Source organism: Alnus glutinosa, chromosome 2 (genome assembly GCF_958979055.1).
Source record: "Alnus glutinosa chromosome 2, dhAlnGlut1.1, whole genome shotgun sequence".
Lineage (NCBI taxonomy): Eukaryota > Viridiplantae > Streptophyta > Magnoliopsida > Fagales > Betulaceae > Alnus > Alnus glutinosa.
Genome location: NC_084887.1, coordinates 3,660,252 through 3,680,818, shown reverse-complemented (window position 1 = coordinate 3,680,818; position 20,567 = coordinate 3,660,252). Strand labels below are relative to the sequence as shown.

Here is a 20,567-nt window from a genome sequence, read left to right as displayed (position 1 = left end):
AGTCATTTTGGTATTAAACACTAAAATGACGTTGTTTTGGTGAATTTAGTAAATATAATATAGGGTTATTTACCTTTTTGCCTCATTTGAGTTAAAAACTTTATTTTTTTCTCACCTAAGTTTTACTTTATATTATAGATGATACCTCACTTATGGCTGAAAATGGATATAGTACCTTCATCCATAAATTGACGGAACTTCACTACAATACCCATCAAAAACTGACAAATGTCACTATGGCTCATTAAAAAAAAAAATAGAAAACTAAAAAAAAGACATAAAATATAAAATAAATTAAAAAAAAAAAAAACTAAAAAAATACATAAAATATAAAAATAAATTAAAAAAAAAAGTGGCTCGGCTACTCTAGTTTCGCCTTGGGTTAGTCATACAGCCGGTCTGGAGGTGCCTGAATCATTCTCATTCCCCTCACCCTATAAAAAAAAAAAAAAGAAAAAAAAAAGAAAAAGAAAAAAAAAAAGTCATATATATTGAGTACTGACTTTCAAAGGTGATTTCGGCCGTGTAATTTTTTATTTGGGATGGTTTGGCCAAAACAAAACTTTCTTAGGGGGCTTGTTATTTACACATCAGGAACACAACAATAGCACAATAGCCTCTCATATGGGGGTGGGTCTCAGTGTATGGGGCCCACCCCATGTGAGGGGCTGTTGTGCCCCTATTGTGCCCATAATATGTAAATAATATTTTTCATTTCTTAAATAGACAATGTTACAAGATGGATTAGGTGCATAAGTTATATTTTTTTTTATTGAAAATAGTATATTAACAAAAGTTAAATACAAAACTTGATTAAATAATAAACTATTATAGTATTGTATAAAAAAAATATAAAATAAAAAGATTCTATTTGAACTTTTTTGTTTTAAGCATTAATTTATATATAGGTTATCTTCCGATTCTGGCGTTTCTTCCAAGAAAGTGAAAGGAAATTGTAAGCAGATGTTGGACAATTGGTTGATGAAATGTACCTATCTTAATTATTTCAACACCGCGTGATCATGACCACGACTGCGCTATCACTATCAGCCCACATTTTTGACCTTTTCGTCACTTAATTAGATGATGATTTAACAACTGAAATTTGAGACAACCGCACATTTGTAATTTAATTCGCTGCGGAGTAGCACCCTTTTTGGATAAAGTATTGCTATTTAGTATTAAAGCTTAAAAGAGGACATCTTACTCTTATTATTTTATAAAATTTACAATACAAAATACTTGTGCTTATAAGAGAAATGAGATAAATAAAACTAAAAGTAAGTATGATAATCAAATCAATTAGACTCGGTTATAATAACAAACCTTGTTATAAATTATAATAATCCTATAAAGTAATTATCCTATAATGAATAATCACCTATTATGGAACCATATCTTATATTCTACAAAAATCTCTCACTTGTTAAGCTTGGTAAGGAAGCAGATTGACTAGAAAAATAAAAGAAAAAAAAGGAGGTAGATCGAAACCTTAAGAGAATTTTTTTGTGGCACTTCTAGTTCTTCCGGTGCAATATCAGCAACAGTAAATCCAATTAATACAAGCATTGACTTTTGACTTTTTGGTCAATTGTGTTGGATTCACAGGAAAGTTTGGGAGGGGGGGGGGGGGGGGGGAAGAAGAGGAAGAAGGTGACATATTGTCATAATATCCAGCATATAGAAATGAAGCCAGGTAATCCATATATATACCAGCAATTTGAGAAACAAACAATCCAACCATGACAAATAAAAATGAAGCCAAGTAGCCAACAAGTTAGTATTTGCTATCTAACGTTGACCGAAAGTCAAAACAAAAATGCGTAAAAAATAACTACTGGGACTATATTTTTTTTATTGGACATCTTTGAATTTTATTAAGCTGACATATTGTCTAAAATATAATAAAAATATGTAAAAATTACAGATATTTTGGATACGTAACAATTTAATAAATTAAGTTAAGAGTAAATTCTTTTAACCCATTTTAAATGAAAGTTTTATCTATTTTCTTTAATTTTTTTTTTTTTTATAGATTTATTTCGTGAATATGAATCGTAAGAGATTTCCACGAAATGAATATTACAAGAAATTGAAGGAAGACGTGTTTGCTTGTAAAGCAGATGGACAAGACAATGGGCACTGCTTTAAAGAAAATCCAATGAGGCCTGGCCGGCCATGTGCGTTTGTCTCAAGAAAGGGACAGGTTAGCCACAGGAAGTGAAGAAAACACAAAAAGCAAAAGTAAAGGACACGTTAAAGTGGGGGATGACAATGAATGGGGTAATCACAACTTCCTTTCACCTTCTTGGAAGAAACGCCCCAATTGGAAGATCACTTTATATAAATAAATTTGAAAAAGCATATACTACAAGTAATGCATATATTTAAAAAAGAATATAATTATTTTGTATAGTTCAATATATATTTTAACATTCACACATTATTTAAAAAAAAAATAAAAAATTGGAAAATGTATCTTATGTTCATTTGATCATTTTGTAAATCCAATGACGATCTTATTCTTTTTCCATGCCATGGAGCGTAAAAGGAGGAGGTCAGATCTTATTCTTTTCTGCATTTGCATCATGTTTTTTACTAATCATATATGTATTTTAAGCCTATTTTAGTCTTTTAGACAATTTTTGAATCTCTATTAAAACATATTTTAAACGATTATAAAATAATAGTTAATGAACTATACGAAACAGATCTTACAATGAACGTACATCTACATATATTTGCACAACAATATTGCCACTAGGAGATATAAACATATATTTGAACTATAAACATATATCAAACACCAAATAATAGTTTTGAACAAAAGGATACACATTACACAATATGAGTCTATGAGATATGAAAGAATCAGAGATGAGAGGCGAGAGGAAGAAGATGATGGTTTTGGCTCTGACGGCGTTACGGTGAACTGGTGAAGTGAATGAGTGAATTATAAAAAAAAAAAAAAATTAAAACAATGTAAACATAACTTATACTTAATCTCCAAACAAGTCTTTTTGATGAATTAAAAAAAAAAGAAAAAAAAAAAAAAAAAAAAAAAAAAGAAAAAGTCATTTTGATGAATTTAGTAAATATGATATAGGGTTAATTACCTTTTTGCCTCGTGTGGCTTAACAACTTTATTTTTTTCCCACCTAAATTTTACTTTGTATCATAGATAGTACCTTACTTATGGATGAAAATAGATATGGTACATTCATCCATAAATTGATTTGGAAGTCCACAACAATACCCATAAAAAACTGACAAGTGCCACTATGGCTCGTTAAAAATTAAAAAAAAAATTAGAAAATTAAAAAATTAGAAAACTAAGAAAAGACATAAAATATATAAAAATAAAATAAAAAAGAAAGAAAGAAAAAGCTACCCTCGTTTCACCTTGGGTTGGTCATACAACCAGCCTAGGGTGCGCGAACCACTCCCATCGTCTTTGGGGGTGATTCACATCCCCTCCCCCCCCACATAAATAAGTCATATATATGGAATGGCTTTTGAGGGTAATTTTCACCACCTAATTTTCTATTTTGGGTGGTTTGACCAAAACAAAACTTTTCTAAATAGACAATGTTACGAGATGGATTAGGTGAGTAAGTTATATTATTTATTGAAAATAGTATATTAACAAAAGTTAAATACAAAACTTGATTAAATAATAAACTATTATATTAATGTATAAAAAAATATAAAATAAAAAGATTCTATGTGAACTTTTTTGTTTTAAGCATTAATTTATATATAGGTTATCTTTTAATTCTGGCGTTTCTTTCAAGAAAGTGAAAGGAAATTGTAATCACATGTTGGACCTTAATTGGTTGATGAAATATGCCTATCTTAATTATTTCAACACCGCGTGATGACCACAACTGGGCTATCAGCCCACATTTTTGACCTTTGCGTCCCTTAATGATAAGATGATAAGATTCAAAATATAATTAACATTTATGATTATAATCATTGACATAATTAAAAGGGATCATAACATCATGATTTATTCAACTAAACAATATATATAAATTTATTTTATAGTTTATAAAGGAAAATATCGCATTTTGCATAATTAAAGAGTTTGATGTGTTTAATAAGCATTTACATACCTTGATGGATTATCTTTACTCTAAGACATCTTAACTTTAAGAAACTACGGAAAAAAAAAAAATCATATTATAATATTATGTATATGAAATGATGTGAACTATTTCTCACAGTGGCTCATTTTTAGTCAAAAGAGCTTGAAAAACAACATGCCTATGAGGTTCTTAGGTTGAATGGTATAATTGCATGCTCCCCACATACATGCTATGATTCTTTGGTTAATTACCCATCCCTTCGAAGCTAATCATTCAGTTCGAGGATTTGACTACTCCTTTGTAACAAGTGTGGCATCCTCCCTTATGATGACAGATGCTTGTGGATACCACTCATTTATTTGTAAGATATTTTTAGGGAGGTTCGTGTATTAGACACCTACATCTACTATTAAGAAAAGAGTGATACTACAGAACAGTACTTTTTTCGGAATTCATCCAAAAAAAGTGTTGCTCCGTAGCACATTTGTAATTTAATGTGCCATGAAGCAGCACTTTTTTCGGATGAATTCTAAATAAAGTGGTGCTACTTAGCATTAGCCTTTGGAAAAAGCTCAAAAGGGTTACATTTTGCTATTATTCTTTTAAAAAATTTACAATACAAAAATACTCATACTTATAGGAGAAATGAGATAAATAAAACTAAAAATAAGTATGGTAATCAAATCAATCAGACTCGATTATAATAGCAAACCTTTTTATAAATTATAATAATCCTATAAAGTAATTATCCGATAATGAATAATCATATATTATGGAACCATATCTTATATTCTAACAAAAATCTCTCACTTATTAAACTTGGTAAGGAAGCAGATTAACTAGAAAAAGAAAAGAGAAAAAGGAGGCCGATTGAAACCTTAAGAGAATTTTTTTGTGGCACTTCTAGTTCTTCCTGTGCAACATCAGCAACAGTAAGTCCAATTAACATAAGCATTGTCTTTTGACTTTTTGATCAATTGTGTTAGATTCACAGGAAAGTTTTTTTTTTTTTTTTTTTGGGGGGGGGGGAGGGGGGGAAGAAGAGGAAGAAGCTGACATATTGTCATAATATCCGGCATATAGACCAATTATTTACAAAGATAATTAAAGGGTTTAGGCGTTGGTTAGGATTTAACCGAATATGTAAAAATACTCATGCCTAAATCTTCATGAAAAAACAAATATTTGTTTTTTTTTTTTTTTGAAAAAAAAATGATATTTTGAGAATTTTGACATAATTTAACGGAAAATCCTAACAGATCGGTGAAATTGAAAAAAATTGAAAGATAGATATACTAAATAGACATTTTTTAAAGTTTAAAGATATGATTGCGAAAATAATGAAAAATTAAAACTAGTTAGTAAAATTTTTCCAAAAAATTTATATAATATTCATCTATCTCAATAAGTGCTAAACAATCCATATATATACCAGCAATTTGAGAAACAAACAATCCAACCGTGACAAATAAAAATGAAGCCAACAAGTTAGTATTTGCTATCTAAGGTTGATCAAAAGTCAAAACAAACATGCGTAAAAAATAACTATTGGGACTATATTTATTTTTTCTGGACAGCTTTAAATTTTATTAAGCTGACATATTGGCTAAAATATAATAAAAGTATGTGAAAATTATAGATATTTTGGATACGTATCAATTTAATAAACTAGGTCAGACTAAATTCTTTTAACCCATTTCGAATGAAAGTTTTATCTATTTTCTTTATTATTATTATTATTATTATTATTTTTTGTAGATTTATTTTATGAATATGAATTGTAAGAGATTTTCACGAAATGAATATTACAAGGAATTTAATTGGAAGGTGAAGTGCGCATTAATGTGAAAGTTGCCAAAAAGGAAGCCAACAACGAAGCCATCAATGTTGAAAATGTATAGTGATTATAGCTTCATTTTATTTACTCAATTGGGTTCTCGAAAAATTTCGACAGTATGCGAGAGGGCGATTGATCAGAATTTTCTACAGTTTTAAAGAAATGTAAATTCTCAAATTACACTTGAAAAATACCACCTATTAAAAAAAATTACAAAAAATCCCCATTCCCCATTGTTAGTGGTAGCGAATGTGAGGTTAGTAATTGAAGTTTTTGGTGTTAAAGAATAAAGCCAATCATTTATCAATAATGATAGATATTATTTTAGTTGATTTAGTCATATCGCTATTCTTCCACACTTCCATGAAGTTGATACATTTCACAGGCTTCAATTGATTGGTGAATAACCCAAACAATTGTCAAAGGAATTAAATTCAAATAGATAAAAGTTTTAGTTTGGACCTTTCAATTCAATATTCAAGCTATATTGGCCTCACATTTTTTTAATAATAGGAGGAGGAGCCTAATTAAAGGAAGAAAATTAAAATAACAGAGCTTGTTGGGATGCTCTGTTACCAAAATATAAGAAAATTTATAGAATAAAAAATAACAAAAAATCACATGAAATACCAATATTTAAGTGGTTCGGCTTAACAAGCCTACATCCACCGGTGGAGACGATCCAGAAAAAATTCACTATTAAGAGGTAAAGTACATAGTGCAGTACAAAGAAAACCACTCAAACCCAACAGCCCAATACTCCCTTATCTCATGCTCACAAGGATGACTAAACCTAAAAGAGAAAACCTCTCTTAGTTCCCTTATCTCTTGGCACACAAGAGAAATACAAGTGAGACAAAGATGACTTATATCTCTCCCAAATGTGCTGCCGATCACTGCTGCTTGGATCTCTTCTTCTTCTCTTCTTTTCTTTTTCGCACACTGCTCTGAAGGACCGAATGTCTTTCGCTTTAGCAACCAAAAGGCTTATGCCTTTTTTAGCTTCCATCCAAAGGAAGCTTTTCAACTCAACTAAAAGAGAGACATCCACGTGTGTGGACAGCAAGCAACAAGAAGTGAGTATGGGCCTCACGGTAAGACTCGAGAAACTCAAGTCACTAACGCTACATATATATACCAGCAATCAAGATTTATGAAGCTGTTTTGCAGAAAGAGCAGCTTCTGTTTGTGGCCAAAAGAATCAAGTAACAGTGAATACGAATATCAAAGAAGCATGTTGGGAAGCAGTAATAAGGTCACAAGCAGGGAAAACATCAAGTTGTTGGTGTATCGACCTGCAATGTATGAGTGAAGCTATTACTTAAAATAATGGAGAAACGATTAGTATTTAGTATAGTAGCTAAAAATTGTAAAAGTAAAAGATCAGCTTCTGACTCCCACTATAGGGTCAGCTTTTTTCTATAGCTACTAAAATAAAAAATCTTGGAACAGAGCAATGAAAGAAAATTGCTTGTGCATAAGCACTTTTATCTCTACTAAGCTTTTTTCAAATAATATAAGCTGGTTATTCATTCCCTTCATTGTGTGTGCTGTTGGTTGTGGCTGAGCATATATAGGTGCTAGAGAATCAGGGCCATCAAGAAAGGCGGAAAGATTGACAGTAAATTCTGCCCCATGATGTTGGTATTAGAGCATAATAAGGCTCACAATGGCTGGTGACATAGGCTTATAGCCCCAAGAGATCCAAGATAGGGTGGCTCGGCTTCCTTGTGTTATCATGTCTTCCATCAAGTTTTCTAAAAGGTACCAGAATGCATGGCATCTAATGAAATCTGAAACACTAACCAGAAAGCATCATAAAAGCGCCATTCAAAGGGAATGAGTTATTAGACTTCAAAATAACAAGAGAAGCAATAATGCATCAAAATTTTTCATGAGCACCTAGGGGAAGCTACTCTAAACAGGAGGATTCATATATAATACCCTTATTTGAGTGAGTGAGATTCTAATATGAGAATGCCAATTCGTTCATCAACAATTTTCTTTAGTGCCATACTAGAAGACAATTATTAGCATGAGTTTACTTTAGAATGAATTATCTAGCAGATGATTTTTATAGTGCACGTCCTACCAGTTGATATGCTGAACTGAATAGAATTATAGAATTCAGCAAGCAGCTAGAAGCTTGACATGTTAGACACAGGTTTCCGACTTTCATATCATTGCCAAATAACATTTTCATTTTATTTGTAAAATCTCCTAAAAGGATCCATACAGCCCCAATTTCAGGGGGTGATTAGAGGTTAAATGAGTTAAGTAAAGAATTGTCTTGCTGCACAAATTAGAAAACTGACTTGTTTTTATGTAACAATATAAATATCTCTAAGTCCCTTACCACTTTGTGCAGATGTTGCTGTGGGGAGTGCTGGAGATGTTTGGTAGCTGCAATTCCATACAGTCCAAGAAGAAATCAATAAAAAGGTGGGAGGGATTCATCCCAAAAATAAAAAAGTGGGAGGGAGAAAAAGGGAAAGTGGGAGTGCAGTAAAAAGTGAAGCAGAACTTTGTAAGTAAAAATAGATTCCATTAAAAAATGAAGATTTAACATTTGAGCCATACTTTTATTCCAGGTAGAAGGAGGTACATAAGATTTACAGGCCAAGGAGCTGCAATGTTATCACTAAGATCGCAAAGGAAGCTGACCCCTGAAGTTCTATCAATCGTATGTTGCATCTGAAGGCAAGCTTGGTAAAAGGTAGCCAGACTCTAAAGAAAAATCGAATGAAACAAAGTTAACTTTTCAAAATACTCACCGAAGAGCTTTTCAGAATACTCACTGAAAAGTAAAGAAGGGAATTTCTAGAAACATTTTAAATATAACAATTAGATTACTATCAACAGCTACATTTTGTAGTGTCTGGCTTGGTATAATTAGTTATAGTCAGCAATTTTTTTTTTTCATTTTATAAATAAAATTTAGGAATAAGAGTATGCCACAACTCATAGAACCTAATTCCATTCAAGTTTCAGCATGATTTAAACAATACTTTTTTTCTTCTTCTCTTTTTTTTTTTGCAAGGCAGTAGGGGGGACATTCAATTCCAAGCTCATATTTATTAACAGAAGTTTCCAATGTAGCAGAAGCTGAAGGTAGCTAGGCCAGGAAACCTTTCACACCTTTGGTTTTCAAAGAGACTATTTCTTCAGTAGACTATCAGAAAACCAATCTTATGAGGTAATCAAAGTGAGTAAAAGACTCGCATCCTAGAAGATCAGGAGACATGCACTAAAATCAAACCTACACAAAGGAGTCAAATAAAGGCCGCTCCTATAAATCTTGATATGCAAGGAAGATAATCACATGGAACATCAAACTAAAATCTCCAAGATTATGATGTTTAAATGGCTAGAAAACAGCATTTTCAAAATAAAAGCTTTACCTTGTGATCCCACTAGCATATCACATTAGGGCAATTTTTCTAGCACCATCTTGTATAGCATTTTGGCAAACTTGGTCACAACACTCGTTGACAGGATCAATCCTTAATTTCCTTCCACAAGCAACCATAAGTCTTGAAAAGTATGCAATGTGCTCAAACAATCAAACTCATTAACATCCGTAACAGGGCAAGAGAATTCTGTGAGGTTCTCTAGGTAAAATGAACAGATCTTTTGTAGATTCTCATTTGCCCCTTAACTTTCTAGGATCTTCTCAACATCTCAGAGGAAGTGCTTAGCATGAGTCTTGTTCAAAGCAAGGCTCTTGGAGTACTTTGTGGATTGCCCAATAATAATCACTACTGTTGCATCAAATTGAGGACAACATACTACATTGGCTAAATATGGTGCAAAGGAAGCCCAGGAGTCAGTTGTTGTTATGCTCATAACACTTTCAGAAGCTGAAATGTTTAATGTACAAAGTCCTAGAAGATAATCAGCAGCATCCAGTTAAGCATTTTGATGGAAGAGCTATGAAAGGATTTCCAATTAAAAAAATGAAGTGGTTCAACTTGACATAGAATAAGAAGGTATCACTTAGTTATAAATGGGACCATGAACTTTAATTGGTGTTCAGACGTCAGTTCTACCTTTTGTAGTTGTGTATTTGTGTTTTCATTATGTGGTAGAAAAGACTACGATGGATCATAGCATTGCTTCAATTTCATAGATACATCATTCATTCAATTTTTCACATTAATATTCAGGATTGCTTCCATATTCTAGCATATTGCAAAAATCCCTCAATGATTCTCACACCCATTTCATGAATTGATGCTTTTCTATGAATGCCTCTCTGACCATCAAAAACCAAAATAATAGATTCAAAATTTTCCAATGAATACAGTAAAAAGGTAAAAATCAATGCACGAACAGAGAGAATTGATGTTAGACTCCAGTAACTATAACAATAAAATGAATCTGTCTAAATCTGCATACATTTGATTATTTTTTATAGGTATCTGCATACATTTGATTATGAGAAAACAGAGAATTAATTATGCAAAAAAGTTATTGAGGTATTTTTTTTTTTTATGAAAATTTGGGATTGGAGTGACGTCCTTGGTCTATCATAAGTGTTTTACCCAATACGGGATACTATCAAATTTCAAATGGAAACAATACTGGAAATTTGATACAGGAATGCCATTGTAGTGAAAGATAGGAAACAATACTGGAAATTTGAGAGCTTCGGGCAAATCTGATTGTCGGCAAGGTCTGAAAATATGTCTATTCTTAAACCCTCGTTTGTTCCATGGTACAGTTAGTTCTGCATATGAAATCATATATTATATATCAAAATCCTGAAAAAGTAAAACGAAGACGAACAATAAGAAGAAGAAAATTACTGTCTAATTGGTGACTTAAAAACCTGAAGAATAATTGGCGCATTAAGCTTAAGAATGAATCGAAAAGTCTGAGACATGAGCAATCTTTGGCCAATCCTCTCCTGTTCCTTGTTCACATCTTTTCTCCAAGTGAGGACAGCGCCAAATTCTCAAATGATGTAAAGAGGTGAGGCGGCGCATACCTTCAGGCAGTGATATTAAATTGGGACACTTCCAGATCTGAAGCTTCTTAAGTGAAGTGAGGTCGCCTATCCACTCCGGTAAAGACGTCAGTGCACGGCAGTTCATTATGTAAAGCTCTTGCAAAGTGGTAACATGTCTAAGCTCCCTTGGGAGAGACACCAAGCTTGGAACATAATTTATAGATAGAAGACGAAGTGTTGTAGGTCCAAGCCATTGTGTGCCCTCTTCATCCTCATTACTGATAAGTTCCCTACAGTTAGCAATCGTCACATCTTTAAGCGCGGTGTGATGTTGAAAGAGTGGAGACAGAGATATTCGCAGTTTAGGACACCACAGAATATCCAGAGTCTCAAGAGAAGTGAGGTTTTGCAGCCACTCCTCCGGAAGATATTCAAGTTCCTCTAATCCGTCAAGAGAAAGAAACTTCATTTCGGAGAGATCCGAAAAGGGAGAGGAAGAGGAGGGTATTGTTTGGCTCCCTGGTGCTACCACTGATATTAGAGACATCCTTGGGCAAAATTGGATCCTTAAAGAAGAAATGCAAGGAAAAGATGGAAATAATGGAAGATGATGATGTGGCTCTTGTTCTGCTATTATTGCTTCCCTCATCCTCCACCATCCCCTCAACTTAGGCAAATCCAAAAGTTCGAGACTTTCAAGAGATGAAGAGGACACGTCACTGGCATCATTGCTTATGTACTCCAGCGCACTCAAGTTCTTAAGAGAAACATCCTTGAGAAAAGGGAATCGGTCAAATGGTGGGATATGTTGGCACCATTTACAATTGCTTATGCTAATTTTAACCAAATTGGAGAGCGACGACACCCAGCTGGAAAACCTCACGCCTGCATACCCTTCTATCATTAATTGTTTCAAATTGAGGTGTGGCTGAAGGTTTTGCAACAGCTGTTCGTCATTTTCAATTGCCTTATCACTATCCCGATCATCAAAATCTGGGCCGGCCCACTTTAATCTCAACGTTCGAAGGTATTGCTTCCTCTCCAAGATTGCAGCATTGGCTTCTAATGGAGAAGATCTCAAGTGCTTTAAACCAATGATATCTAATTCTCCTCTCAACTCATCTAAACTTTCCAGATTGGCTAGCCCACCCTTTCGCTTTCGAACACAACTTCCCTTCTTTCCCAAAGTGTATTGCGTCAGTGTTTGGAGAGCGGTCAACTTTCCCAACCCATGCGGCATATGAGTCAAGCTGTGACACCCATAAAGCACAAGATGCCTAAGGCTGATCAAGTTTGTAATGTCTTCTGGCAATTCTTTAAGCCCACTACAATACTCAAGTCTTAGTGTTTGCAAATTCTGCAATTTAGTTATAGAAGCGGGGAGTAGTTCGATATCATTCCAAGAAAGATTAAGATATCTTAAATGCTTTAACTTGCCAATGAAATCCGGTACTTCTTTAATATCCGTCTTACTCAAATTCAAGGCACGCAAGCATTTAAAACTTGAAATAAGTGCATCATAGACTTGCCTATGGCTCCATGAATATACTGAAAGAAGCGTTCTCATTCTGTGTGCCTTGAACAAGGGAGTTGGAATATCCCTTAATAAATTTAAGGAATAAAATGCCACGTGGCGAGTTCTTTCAACTATGTTTTCTGCATCGGGATTTGAAATTATGCACTCATCCCCTGCTACTAATTGTGCAAGATCATGAATAAGGTCGTGCATTTTGCATCTTTCTATATCACCATATTCATCTCTTTGTATGTCTTTGAAAAAAGACCTCCAGAGCAAATCCATAAAATACTCACGACCAACATCTTCAAGACATCTAGTTCTATCTGACCAATGAATAAAGCCTTGAGCTGTCCATAGCTGAATCAACACCTCCACTTCAATTTCATGATCTTTTGGAAATATCGAACAAAAAGCAAAACATTGCTTCAATTGTGACGGGAGATGATCATAACTTAACTTAAGTATTGGGAAAATACTATTGTCTTGTTGAGTTATTTTGTAAAGTTCATTATTTTTAAAGTAGAGCCAATCAGCTTCAGAGTTTTTGAAGTATAATAGACTCCCTATGCTCCTTATAGCAAGAGGAACTTGTGCACACTTTTTAATGATCTCTCTTCCAATTTCTACTAACTTTGGATTCTTTGGCTCTTCCCCGTCTTTAAATGTCATTCTCTTAAATAAATCCCAAGAATTGCTTTCTGATAGACCTCCCAAAAGATACGGTGGCAATGTGCATGTAATCTCTGCAACTCTTTTGCTACGTGTAGTAATCAAAACTTTGCTTCCCTTGAGGCCACCCGATAACAGTTTTTCCAAGTCCAACCATTTACCACGATTCTCATTCCATACATCGTCTAAAACAAGTAAATATTGTTTTCCATCAATTTTTGCTCGAAGTTGACTTTGTAACAAATCCATCTCAAGGCTTTCAGGTCTCTTCTTAGTTGCAGATTCTATGAGCTTTGCAACGATAGTTTTCACATCAAAATGATCAGAGACGCATACCCAGAGTCTTAGCTCAAAATGTTTTTTGACCTCCTCGTCATTGTACACATATTGAGCAAGTGTGGTCTTGCCTAGTCCACCAATCCCAACTATTGGAATGATGGAAACGTACTCTTTCACATCGGAATCCAATAACAACTCTTTAACAGCCTTCATTTCATCATCTCTCCCAATGACTTCTTTCTCATGTACAAAAGAGTGTGTATCTTCTCTCTTCCTATGTTCAAACTGTGTCCCTATAGGGCGCTCAATGAAGCCAAATTTGATTTGATCAGCTGCGATGTTATCAAGTCTCTCCCTAACTGCCTTGATCCGATAACCCATTTTAAAGCCATATGCAAGCTGGTTCAATTTTGAAAAAAAGATGTGTACCTGTAATACCCTCAAATATTTAGTATGGTCCATTCAGAAAAGTTAAACATTTTTTGGTATTTGTGTGGAATTAAGGAAAATATGAAGGTCATGATTAACAATGCTTGTACTTGCACGTTGTGCTTTCCTTTACAACCACCCATTCGAAAATTTGAATCCGATCATTGTGATAGTTTTAGAATTCCCCTTCGGCCCTACCATTAGAGATTTTACATCGATAGTTGGGTTTAACATTATAATGGACATATTGTTGTAGTGGATTTATTCTTTGGAAATGTTGTTGAGGTATTTTAAACAATGTAATATAGTTAATAACGACGTTGACTTCGTAAATATTTGGATTTATTCTTTTGTTGAGCTTGTAGATATATTTGTAACAGATTTCCCACTAAAATGTGGCCATATGTCACATGATATTTAGTGTAGTTTAATTAATCACAAATTTAAGGTCTTTGACAATACCCACTAATCGCAACTGTCGTAGGCGATTAGTGGTTATTGAAATTCATAACCACACCACATAACCGCTTTTTAGAAATAGGCATTTTGGGCCTATTCTGGTGTTTTTGTCCCTCCTTGAACCTTCTTTTAAGGCCTATTTTAGATCGTTTTAGGTCTTTTTAAATAATTAGAAGGCTTCAAAATGTAACAAAGCTCAAGATTATTATTATTATTATTTATGAATAAAGATCAATTTCATTAAACTCAAAACAAAAATTCTATATCAAACGCACTAAAACGATGTCGTTTTGTGTATATATATATAAAGGTAGGCGGTTAGCGGTTATTAACCACCTCCACCTACCGCTATCTGGCCCGCCTTAGGCAGTTAGCGATTATTATGCGATTAATAACCATCTGCTTATACAACCATAAAGGTAATATTCTAATGAGTAATGCTTCTTGCACATACTTTGTACACAAAATCCTACATGGCACTTGTTTTAATTTTTTTTTTGAAAAAAATATCATTTCCCCTCCCAATGCCTTTTTAGCAAGTACCACTTAGAATTTTGTGTGCAAAGTGTGTGCAATAAGCATTACTCTATTCTAATTGAGGATTCCTAGCCCAACTATAAATAAGAGCATATGTATTCTATGTTTAAGGCATCAGTAGTCATACGTAAGATCCCTCTTTCTCCCTGGAGGTAATCTAACATGGCAACTTCATGGTATTTGCTATTTTGTTCGGCATCAATTTTTATGCCCTTTTTCTTCGTTTGTGTTTTCTGTGGGCACTTGCGACAATTTTTTCGTCTGGTTACAGCTGGAGATTGATTTTGCCTTCACGGCATCATCACATACGCTGACAATTCTAAGACATGTTTGTTTTTTACTGAAGGCTTCTACTTTAACTAAGGTGTCTCTCCTTTGTCTAATTTTTAAAGCCTATACGGTTTGTGTATATGTTAATGAGGTGGTGTTAGGTTACTGTATGATTTAGGATTATAAATAAATCAGTCCGTTTGATAATTCGATCGTTTAAACTCGACTCGTAACTATAGAAATCCGCTCGATTATTGAGTGACACCTCTCCATCGTACTTTTCATTATCAATTAAAAAAGGCGTATAAAAATCCATGACTCCTATTTTTTTTTTAAAAAAAAAAAAAAAAAAAAAAAGTCATACTAAAGGTTGTACATAGCATATTACTGAACATAATGACACAATCACACACAAAACATTGCATGGATTTATAAATCATAAAAAAAAATTTACTATTATAAGACCCTTAATTTTAGTTTAATTTCTATCCATAAATTAAATAATGTTAAAATATTTCTTCCCATTGGTGTGGTTTAAAATGGAAAGTATAAAGGAAAAAAAATAGTAAGAAGAAAACTTGGATTGTGATTACTAGGAATCTCTCTTGCTATGATACCTATTATGTTTCAATACAATTATAATTCTGAACTTTTGGAAAAAATACATAGCAAAATAAACAAAATATTGTTTTTTTTATGAACACAAAATAAAATGACATAAATTTTATACAAACCGGTTTGTAGGAAATTTTATGCAACCCACATATAAAATTAACATGTGTTTCTTGGCATGTAAGAAGCACATGTTGTTTTAATAACATTAATAAAAATACATGTGCTTCTTACATGTTTAAATGACATATGTCACTCTTATATGTGGGTTGTACGAAATTTTTTATGTCCAAAAGAAAAATAAAAAATCATTCACCCAACATATAATACAATCAAATAAATCTCCTCACCTAAGGTTCAATGCTTAATAATCTTTTTGGTGTTTCGAAAGCATTTATGTTTCTTTTATGCACAACAATCAAATTAATTCTTTGTATTTCTTTTATTTTCAAAAGCAGAAAAAACACTTCCAAAAATTGCCTGAAAATTCAAGTAAATCATACAAACAAACAAAAGATCACATAAAACGTTCATATGAATTAAAACATAAGATCCTTAATTTTAGTTTAATCCATATAAATTAAAATATGTTAAAATCTTTATTTCTCATAGGAGTAATTTTAAATGAAAAAAGTATAAAGAAGAAAAAAAAAATAGCAAGAAAAACCTGGATTTTAATTATCTAAGCGTTTTTAAAATTTATAACATTGTTAGTGTGATATCTATTATATTTCAACACAAAGAAATTCATATATAATTATGAACTTTCAAAAAAAAAATACAAAGCAAAATAAAATAAAATACAGATTATAAATATAAATTAAAACAAATTCTTTCGCTCAATATTTAACGCAATCAAGTAAATCCATTCACATCAGGTTCAATGCTTAGTTATCTCTCTAATGTTTCGAAAGAATTTATGCTCCTCTTTTACACAATAATCAAATAAATTTTTACCTTCTTTTACTTTCAAAGCATTTAAAAGTCACTTTAAAAAAATGCCTGAAATTTCAAAGGTTAAGAAGAAAGGATTATCCGGGTGTTGAATTTTGAGGCCAATAGATTCTATTTTTGTTACTTTTGGACATTGGAGAGAGAACGTAATATTAAACATATTAAATACATATTAAACCATAAAGCATATATATTTACTCAAAATGGACACTGTCGCAATTCTAATTAATTCTCTTGGGAGATTTGGCGATTATATTTGACTTTCACTTAAGTTTAGACATTTATAAAAAGCAATTACGTACTCACCAGAAACTCGCTCTGATATTTTTCTCCAGAGGAAAAACCGAAGAAGAAAAAGCTTTGAGTTGCTTGGTTTTCGCTCGGCCGGGGGGGGGGGGGGGGAGGGGGGGCTTCATCCCTTCCCTTCCGGGTGTTGGTGTCTCCCCTTAGCCTTTATGGTTAGGGTGGTTTTTTTTTGTTCCTCATTGGCTTGTTTTCAGGGGTGGATGGTCCGTTTCTCCAAGCTTTAGGGCTGTTAGAGGTTTGTTTTCTTCACGGTTGTGTTGAACAGGTGGAGGTTATTTTTTGGTTTGTTGGTTCTTTGTTTTTCTGTTGTTCTTTGGTGCAATCAGAGGTTTTCAGGTGCTGGGGTTTTCCGGTGTGCTCCGTGGTGAGGATGGCGTGTGTTGTATGTTTTTGGAAGGTTTGTTTGGATCGAAATTTTACGATCTAGATCTACGCTTCTCTCTCCATTATTGCACAACACCTGCCTCACCTTTGGGTTCCTCGGAGTTCTCCGAGTCCCCCGACGTTCGGCGTGTTCTCCACCGCCCCCTCCACATCGGCGCGTGGCATTCACGCGCCAGAGCCTTCCCGGTGTGTGATGGCCACGCGCCACTCTCCGGGCTTCCTTTTCCAAGTCGGACGGCAGTTCTCGGAAGTTTGCTCCATCACTTCACCAAGCCTCTGTTTGGGTTGCATTTGTTTTTGGTTTTCTTAATTGCAGTGTTCTGGCCATCTTCGTTTGTGGGGGTGTTTTGTCGGTTGCTGTGTTCTTTAGTTAGATCTGCAAGTTACCTGTTAGATGCTTGGATTTTATTGGAGTTTTTCGCTTTATAGCGTAGATCAGCCATCTTATTTTAGTAGTGGTGCTTCTTTGGTTAGGGTGGCTTCCAATGTATGTTCTTGTAATCTTTAGGTGTTTTTTAGGTAGTTTGCTCCCAAATCATAACTTATTTCTAATTTTCTGTTTAGGGAGTCTTGGTATTCCTTAACATTGTAATGGAACCTTTGGGTCTTTGGTTTGTTTTAATGAAAGCAGTACCCTTTTTATCAAAAAAAAAGTTTAGACATTTATATATCACTATTTCACAATTTGAAACACCTTAAAATGCCATTTGTCTCAATTTTAGCTAGATATTCTCTTTAAAGATTTAGCTTAATATATATATATATATATAGCTCGAGCCTGTGTTGTGACAAATATTTGTATGCAGACTGTGATAAATATGTGTTACACACGCCATCATGCATGGACATTTATGAATTTACCCGTTTAGCCTTGATCTTATCCCGTGTCATCAATTGTCGCCGTAGAAGTTCGGTGGAGTAATCATCCAGTAAGTCGTCGGCTTCGTACATGGCATCCTTGAGCTTCCCAAGCCAATCTTTGACCGCATGGTTGTGGGCCTGCTGCTCCTCCGCATCCAAAAGCACAGCTTGGATGGTGGAAACCGTGTTCCCGAGCTTTTGAAGCTCATCTTTGAAACCCCAGAGCAGTCCAATTTTTTGGAGAGCAAGAGAGCCCGAACTCGTAATGATACTCGCAGCAACGTTGAAGAGAACTGCGTCCGCCATTTGTTGTCGGTGAATCGAGTGATGCTGAAACCCGCTGTTGAAGTAGTGATGAGAGTTGTTGGGAGCGTAGAATTATAAGGAAGATGTGTTTGCTATAAATCATTTATATGGAGTACTGACTTTTGAAGGTGATTTCGGCCACATAATTTTTTATTTTGGGTGGTTTGGCCAAAACAAAACTTTTTTTAATAGACAATATTACAAGATGGATTAGATTTATAAGTTATATTATTTATTGAAAATAGTATATTAACAAAAGTTAAATACAAAATTTCATTAAATAATAAACTATTATATTAATGTATAAAAAAAACAAAATAAAAAGATTTTATTTGAACCTTTTGTTTTTAGCATTATATATATATATAGGTTGTCTTCCAATTCTGACTTTTCTTCCAAGAAAGTAAAAGGAAATTGTAAGGACATATTGGACAAGGGAGTTGATTGGAGTACATCTCCATCACAACTTGGCCACAACCCTCACTCACAGTGGGGTAGGACCCACATTGTGAATGGGTCGTGGCCAAGTTGTACATTTAGCATTTTCCATCGGGCAATTGGTTGATGAAATATATCTATCTTAATTATTTCAACACTGCGTGATCATGACCACGACTAGGCTATCACTATCAGCCTACATTTTTGACCTTTGCGTCACTTAGATGATAAGATGATAAGATTTAACAACTGAAATTTGAGACAACCACACATTGCTACATCAAATATGAGTGACGAATGGTAGAAGGAAGACAACCGTCTTAATTTTAGAATTACTCCATGTTAGGAGAATTATTATCCCCTAAGTTAGGTGGGCTCAGAGAAGGATATCGCATTTTGCATAATTAAAAAGTTTGATGTGTTTCATAAGCATTTACATACATTGATCGATTATTATAACTTTCAAACATCTTGTGTTTGGTTCGTATAAAAAGTTGAATAAAGTTGAATAATATTCAACTTTTTTCAAAAATAAATCATATTTTATTTAACTTTTTCAAATTTTTTCAAATTTTATCTCATAAAGTCAAACCTCGTAATTCGCGCAGTGTATTCGAATAATATTCGTATTTAACACCCAAACGGACCAGTTTACAAAACTGTAAAAAAAAAATATATATTCTAATATTAACTATATGGAGTGATGTGAAGCAGCTCATTTTTAGTCAAAAGAGCTTGGAAAACTACAGGCCTCGAGGTTCTAAGGTTGAATGGTATAATCGCATGCTCCCCTCAGACATGTTATGATTCTTTGGTTAATTAGCCATTCCTTAGAAGCCAATCATTCGGTTATTTGTAACAAGTGTGGCATCCTCCCTTATGATGACAGATGCTTATGGATACCACTCATTCATTTGTAAGACACTTTTAGGGTGGTCCGTATGTTAAACACCTACATCTACTATTAAGAAAAGAGTGATGCTACAAAGCAGTACTTTTTCCGGAATTCATCGAGAAAAAGTGTTGCTCCATAGCACATTTGTAATTTAATGCGCCATGGAGCAGCACTTTTTTCGGATGAATTCCGAATAAAGTGTTGCTCCTTAGCATTAGCTTTAGGAAAAAGCTCAGAAGGGTTACATCTTGCTTTTATTCTTTTATAAAATTTATATTACAAAATACTCATACTTATAAGAGAAATTGGATAAATAAAACTAAAAATAAGTATGGTAATCAAATCAATTGGACTCGATTATAATAACAAACATTGTTATAAATTATAATAATCCTATAAAGTAATTATCCTATAATGAATAATCACCTATTATGGAATCATATATTATATTCTAACAAAAATCTCTCACTTGAAACATCACTTATGGAAGATTGCTTGGGATATGTTGCCTTCACGTGCAAATATAGATAGATTTATTATCTCCGTGGATATGGATGCTTGGGTTTGTCCCTTCTGTAAGAATTCTCTTGAAACTTTATCTCATATTTTCTTGGAATGTGATTTAGCTAGAATTTTATGGAGGAGTTCTAGTTGGCCTCTTTTTCCCTCAGCTTTCGCCTCTAGACATATATCAGATTGGATTCTTGCTATTATTTTTCCTGTGATGATACTTGCTATTCCTAAATATGAAGTTAGGAAATTCCAATTGT

The 20,567-nt window shown here is 33.5% G+C and overlaps 1 protein-coding gene across 4 annotated transcripts in view; it reads right to left on the bottom strand.

Moving 5' to 3' along the window:
* LOC133860700 (putative disease resistance protein RGA4) overlaps positions 1–18,541 on the bottom strand; it is a 28,162-nt gene extending 9,621 nt beyond the window's left edge. Inside the window, exons 1-7 of one of the 4 annotated variants that reach the window (XR_009898907.1) lie at positions 18,159–18,541; positions 10,760–13,775; positions 10,563–10,657; positions 9,330–9,812; positions 8,509–8,655; positions 8,285–8,331; positions 6,538–7,223 (exon numbers count right to left, since the gene is read on the bottom strand). Coding sequence is in view for 1 of the 4 variants with exons in the window: in XM_062296279.1 (XP_062152263.1) it covers positions 10,785–13,775; positions 18,159–18,464 (3,297 nt within the window). In the remaining 3 variants the exon portion in view is untranslated. Of the gene's footprint in view, positions 1–6,537; positions 7,224–7,244; positions 7,730–8,284; positions 8,332–8,508; positions 8,656–9,329; positions 9,813–10,562; positions 10,658–10,759; positions 13,776–18,158 lie in introns of those variants that run through there. The other 3 variants (XR_009898908.1, XR_009898909.1, XM_062296279.1) reach the window with 3 other exon arrangements.
* Positions 18,542–20,567: the final 2,026 nt, after the last annotated feature.